Source organism: Sinocyclocheilus grahami, unplaced genomic scaffold (genome assembly GCF_001515645.1).
Source record: "Sinocyclocheilus grahami isolate Dianchi unplaced genomic scaffold, SAMN03320097.WGS_v1.1 scaffold206.1, whole genome shotgun sequence".
Taxonomy (NCBI): Eukaryota; Metazoa; Chordata; class Actinopteri; order Cypriniformes; family Cyprinidae; genus Sinocyclocheilus; species Sinocyclocheilus grahami.
The window spans coordinates 753,582-760,162 of NW_015505385.1; the positions used below are offsets into that span (position 1 = coordinate 753,582).

The 6,581-nt window shown below is 37.8% G+C and overlaps 1 protein-coding gene across 1 annotated transcript in view; it reads left to right on the forward strand.

The window, feature by feature from the left end:
* Positions 1-6,581, forward strand: part of LOC107595657 (ubiquitin carboxyl-terminal hydrolase 22) — a 40,098-nt gene that overhangs the window by 20,321 nt on the left and 13,196 nt on the right. The window contains exons 4-6 of the mRNA XM_016286137.1: positions 72-178; positions 4,457-4,623; positions 5,998-6,145. Coding sequence (XP_016141623.1) covers positions 72-178; positions 4,457-4,623; positions 5,998-6,145 — 422 coding nt within the window. The remainder of the gene's footprint in view (positions 1-71; positions 179-4,456; positions 4,624-5,997; positions 6,146-6,581) is intronic.

Below are 6,581 nucleotides of genomic sequence, written 5' to 3' on the forward strand. Positions count from 1 at the left end.
AAAAAAAAAAAAGTATTGTGTATATTCATAGGTTGTTTTATATGAAATATAATGCAAGAATTCTCTAAAACATCAGGTATTGGAGAGAAATATTCAATGTGGGAGCCTACAAAGCGAGAGCTGGAGCTGCTGCGACACAACCCCAAACGAAGGAAAATTACAGCCAACTGCACCATAGGTAAGAACTTCATTTCCCACAGGCCTCGCTTCTGAGCGATTCCCCCGAAACCCTGCTCAATAATACAGCACTTAGTAGTTGATTAGGAGTCTGCCAAAACTCATCTGTATAAAACTAGTCGGTTCAAACGATCTTGTAGTAGTCAAGCATCTGGAGACTGCAGCGGAGCCAAAAGCACTCTGTTTATTGGCCAATCAGTTGCGAACATTTCATCAATTTTGCTGTGTGCGTGCCATGACGGAGAGAGAGTAAGAGTCTCTGTGCACACAATTAAGGAGAGATGTGGATGTTGGCCATTAGAGAAGTAATCCTCCTCAGCGCTTCGGCTCTCTCCCTTCTCTCATTTTGGCCTGTTTCTCCTCCGTCAGAGGGCCTGGCACTGGAGTAATAGTGTTAAACGTCTGCGCCACAGGCCTGGCATAGGCGCTAAATGCCAGCCTCTCTCACACCCAGAGAAACGCACTAATGCGATTAGCCATATGAGAGCCGGAGCTTCCATTGATCATTTAGGACATAATATGGCCCATGCATGATGAATTCAGCAGGGTTATTGAGCGAGGTGTTGGTTTGGAGCCTCTCTTGCACCCAATGTAAACCGGAGGCGTGCGGTGACGCAACGAATCACGACAGCTTGAGGCTGCGTCTACTGGAAGTGTCAAAACATGTTCATTAAAGATGGGCCAATCAGCTGCGAGCTCAGCGCTTCACTTCAGGACAATAAAATGAAAAAAAAATCCCGTTTTCAACAGCAAAATCATTTTGCGCAAAGTCATTTTTTATACCAGTAGATTTGTATTCTAAAGCAGCTAGGATTGGGAATTGGGACACAGTTATACAGAATGATGTTAAACATAAAATATAGCACTGCAGTGTAGTCTTTATAGCAGAACAAAAGAGTTTCTTGAGGCAGTTCTTTATAGTGAATCGAAAACATACAGCATAACCAGAATAGTCTGATTCTTGAGTAAATAACTTTTATTTGAATCAAAAACATTCTGCTTGACTAGTGAGATCGAACTGAACTGTTTCCTGAATGAATGACTCTAACGAATGAAAGAGTAGGTTCTTCTTAGTGAATTGAAAACCTAAAGCACAATCAATTGGTGTGATCCACTTGATTCTTTTACCGACTCTTTTGAGTTGGTCCTAGTGAATCAAAACCATACAGCACAACCAGAGTAGTCTGATTCTGAAGCAAATGTCTCTTTGAGACAGATTTTTAGTGATTCAAAAATATGCAGCATATCCGGAGTAGTCCGATTCTTGAGCAAAGGATTCTTTAAAGCCATTTCATTACCTTGAATGGAAAACACGCTGATCCGACTGGACTGATCCAACCGATTCCTGAAACGAATGACTCTTTTGAGCTAGTTCTTTTTAGTGAACGATACACACGAAGCGAACAAAGCACAAGCAAGGGAAGACGGCTAATGACTCGTGAGTCATCTTTGTAAATCTAAAACATACTGCTCAACTACTGTGATCGAACCGGTTCCGGAACGAATGATTCTTTTAAGTGAGTCCTAGTGAATCAAAGCCACACAGCACAACCAGAGTAGTCTGATTCTTAAGCAAATGACTCTTTTGAGCCAGTTTTTTTATATACAGCATACAGCACTGCCAGAGTAGTCTGATTACAAATTAATTACACTTTTGAGCCAGTTCTTTGACAAAATGAAAACGCTGTGCAACCAGTGTTACACAATCAATTCCTAAATGACTGACTCCTTTGAGCTGGTTCTTTGTAGTGAATCAAAAACATATAGCACAACCATAGTAGTTTGATTCTTGAGCAAATGACTCTTGTTGAGCCAGCTCTTTATAGTCAAATGTAAAAGATACAGCACAATACGACTGATCTAGATGATTCCTGAATATCTATTGAGTATTTGTATATTGAATATATTGAGTTTTTTTTGTGTGTGTGTGAATCAAACCCATACAGCACGATCAGTGTAGTCCGATTCTCAAGCAAATGACTCTTTTGAGCCTGTTCTTTGTAAATCGAAAAGGTACAGAGTGACTGTTCTTATGCAACTGATTCCTGTACTCGAGTTGATTCTTTTTAGTGAATAATAAAAATTAACCGCACGACCAGAGTATTGCAATGCTCAAGCAAATGACTCTTTTTGAGTCATTTCAGTATCTTGAATCGAAAACATACAGCATGCAGCAGATTTCTGAATCAATGACTCTGAGTAGGTTCTTTTTGGTGAATCAGAAACCAGTGTGATCAAACAGATTCCTTTACTGACTCGTTTGAGTTGGTCCGAGTGAATCAAAACCATTCAGCACAACCAGAGTAGTCCGATTCTTGATCAAATGATTCTTTTAAACCATTTCGTTACCTTAAATCGAAAAACACCGCACAACCGGACTGATCCAACCGATTCCCGAACGAATGACTCTTTTGAGCTAGTTCTTTTTAGTGAATCACACACATCGCTTACAACTTATTCTTTTGTTTTATTTTGTTTTACTGTGAAACTTGCATCACAGTTATTATCACAATTATAGTTAAGGCTGACTATCTAAAATTATACCAAATATTCCTCCAAACTTCAAGAATTATTAATGGAACTGTGGAATCACTACCAGCATCGTTTAATTACTTACAATAGCAATGCCTAAAAACAACTTGCGTAATGACATTTTATTTCACGTGATGCACACCCAGTTTATTTTGTGCCAGCAGTTTGTTTTTGGTGGATGCTGGTTTGTGAAGCAGGGGGTCGTTGTCAGCAGCGGAGTGTGTGTGTGAGCAGGATCAATATGATGTTCATTAATAATATATTAGCACTTGAAAGCGTGAGGTGCCGCAGGAGACGTGTGTCTCTCTCCAGATCTTCTCATGCTCGGCTACTTGTTTTGGTCGTGTGTCCGTCTCCGTCCCTCTCTTTAACTAAACTCTGGGAAGCGTGAGGAGCAGATGTCTGGGAGTGAAGCCAGTTGAAGACGTTTAGCCACCCGGTGAGAGGAGCGCAGGCCTTCTGTCCGCTCGGAGGCTCTGACGGGGCTATGCACTTCAGATCGAGTCGAGGATATTTACCTTGTGAAAATGCATTGGTTTGCTCAGTTTTAACCATTTGCACAAGCGCTGAACTGAAGAGATTTGGCTTATCAATCTGATGTTGTTGTGTCCCGGCAGCCTGTGCTGCCAGACTAGATTTTCTAATAGGCCAAGAACGTTTCACCATTTGTTTTTATTTTATGTCCTTTTAAATAATTTTTTCAATTTGTTTTTATATGCATGTTGCCCAAATTGGTTTCTGTGTAACCTCCAGATGGACTTATATTTTATTATTATTATTTTTGAATCTTTATTGCATATTACTCATTCATTATTATTATTATTATTATTATAATTACTAATAAAATTGACAAATCGTAAATGTAAAGTAAATAAATAAAATGTTATTGTTAAGTATAGTAATGTATAAATAATAGTAAATTATTAATAAAAGGGGGTGGTACAGTAAATACAAAGTAAATTAATTTAAAAAAATGTTTTAATTTAAACAAATTACTAATAAAAATTGACAGTAAATATGAAGTAAATAAGTTATTCTTAATAATAAAGTGCTAATAAAAATGATGACAATAAACAATGCAATGTAAATTAATACAATTTATAAATAATAAATCACTAATAAAAATGGTGATAACTGTAAATACAAAGTAAATAGTTATTATTGTAACAATTATTATTATTATTAATAATAATTATAATTATTTACAAATGATAATAAATATCAAATCAAAATTATAACAGTAAATAATACAAAGTAAATTAATAATAATAATAACAATAACAATTGTATATTTTTTTTCTTTTTATGGTTTGTACATTTTTAGTAATTATCAACGATTTAATAATAATAATAACAACAGTTGTATTTTATATTCATTTGTTCTTACTCTGTAATTTTTATAGTAATGTATTATTATTATTATTATTATTATTTATAAATAATAATACAAATTATAACAGTAGATGATACAAAGCAAATTAATAATAATACCAGTTGTATTTTTAATTCCCTTTTTATGGTTTGTACTTTTTATTTTTATTTTTTAGAAATTTAGTATCAATAGTTAAGTTAAAAGGAAAAGCTACAAAGTTTAGAATTTTTAAACCGTTTAAAAATGTAAAATTATATTTTATTTTATAACTATTACTGGTGATGAGTCTTTTATTGTGAATACTCAGCCACAACGTATCTTCATGTTCATCCTTATTTCTACCTCTCTCCATGTTTCCCGTCTCGTCTCTTCCAGGACTGAGGGGTTTGATAAATCTTGGGAACACGTGCTTTATGAACTGCATCGTTCAGGCTCTCACACACACTCCGCTGCTGAGGGACTTCTTCCTGTCCGACCGACACAAGTGTGAGATGCAGTCCAACTCCTGCCTGGTGTGTGAAATGTCTCAGCTCTTTCAGGAGGTGAGCGCTCAACACACACACACACACACACACACACACACTCACTCACTCACTCACTCACTCACTCACACTCTCACTCACTCTCACTCTCTCTCTCACACACACCCACTCAATCACTCACTCTCTCACGCACACACACACACACTCAATCACTCACTCACTCTCACGACACACACACACTCTCACACACACTCACACACTCGCTCGCTCGCTCACACACGCTCGCTCGCTCACACACACACACTCGCTCGCTCACACACACACACTCGTTCGCTCGCTCGCTCACACACACACACACACACACACTCACTCTCTCACACACACACACACACACACAAACACACGTGTCTTAAAGTGTCATGAAGCCTGTTGTATGTTATGTTTTGCATTGTATATTTAGACATTATCAAACACTCAATGTTTATAAGTTTTGCTTTTTTTTTTTTTTATGTTGAATTTAAAAGATTAATTACTCACATCCCAGTATTATTTTATGACATTTATATAAGAAGACAATATAAGTGAATGTTAAAAAAGGCCAGCAAATATGGAATTTAACCCCAAAAAAAAAACATTAAAAAAACCAAGGCTACCAACTGCATTCAGGGAAACTCTTTCTTGTATTCCTTTAATGGGCAGTCTTCACTGAAACTCCTTCAACTTCCTACAGGGAGAGAAAGATTGCAGAAAGACAAAAAACTTAATAATATGACAACTAGCATCTAGTTATGATCGCTATTAAAGTGTTTCTCACGTTATCTAACTGCAAATATAGCATAACTGCCTATTATCTAAAACTAAACATTAACTATAACACGTTTCATAAAATGCAACTACTGGACAGATTTCCGAGAGGTAAACTAATATGTTAAAATGCCAAAAACTGCTGTAATTTTTTCAACTTTCTGGCGAGTGTGCTTGAGAAGCACTGAAATGAATGGGCTTCAATACTGGAACTATTGGCTGCTCCGTGACACGCTTCACTTCCGCATTCCTCAGTTCCTAAGGAAGCCTATGGGAGTGTCGCAACTCTGTTTCTCAACGGCTCTGTTTACAACAGTTTCGAACGTGGCTCAGCCAATCAGAATCAAGGACCGGAACTATCCGTTTTATAAGCCCATATATGAGATACATATCTGAGGAAAAATGCCACCTAGCGTGGAGGCGTGAATTAGCAGTCGTTTTGCATTCAGTGTGAAAGCACAGTTCTGCTTTTTGGCCTCGCACTCAGTGTGAAACTGTATTTACACGCCCATTTCTAGAGTCTTTTTCAGGTCTAAGGTGTGAAAGACCAGTGCAGAGACAGGGGGGTTTCATGACGCTTTAAACCTTCTGTGGTGCATGTCATCCTCCTCTCTTTCGTCTGTTCTGTAGTTCTACTCGGGTCACCGCTCTCCTCACATTCCCTTCCGGCTGCTGCACCTGGTTTGGACTCACGCTCGACACCTCGCCGGCTACGAGCAGCAGGACGCTCACGAGTTCCTCATCGCTGCTCTGGATGTGCTCCACAGACACTGCAAAGGTACTGCAGCCAATCAGACGCCACTGTTTCAGTGCAGCAGCCAATCAGAGGACAGCTGGGTTAAACCACTTCGTTCAGAGTTGAATGTGGGATTTTCCTACTTGATATTTCAACATGACTTGATTGTGCAACATTTAGAGTATGTAGCAACCAAACGGTATATTACTCAATTTTTATGTTATGATTAATATTACTAATTTCAATTAATAAATAATACATTTCTAATAAAATTGTGGCAAACAGTAAATGCTATTATAAATGCTATTATTATTAATAGTCATATTTTATAAATAATTATAAAGTGTGTGTCTCTGTGAGTGTGTGTGTGTGTGTGTGCGCGCACGCCTGTGTGTACGTCTGTGTGTGTGTGTGTGTGTGTGTGTGTGTGTGTGTGTGTGTGTCTGTGTGTGTGTGTGTGTGTCTGTGTGTGTGTGTG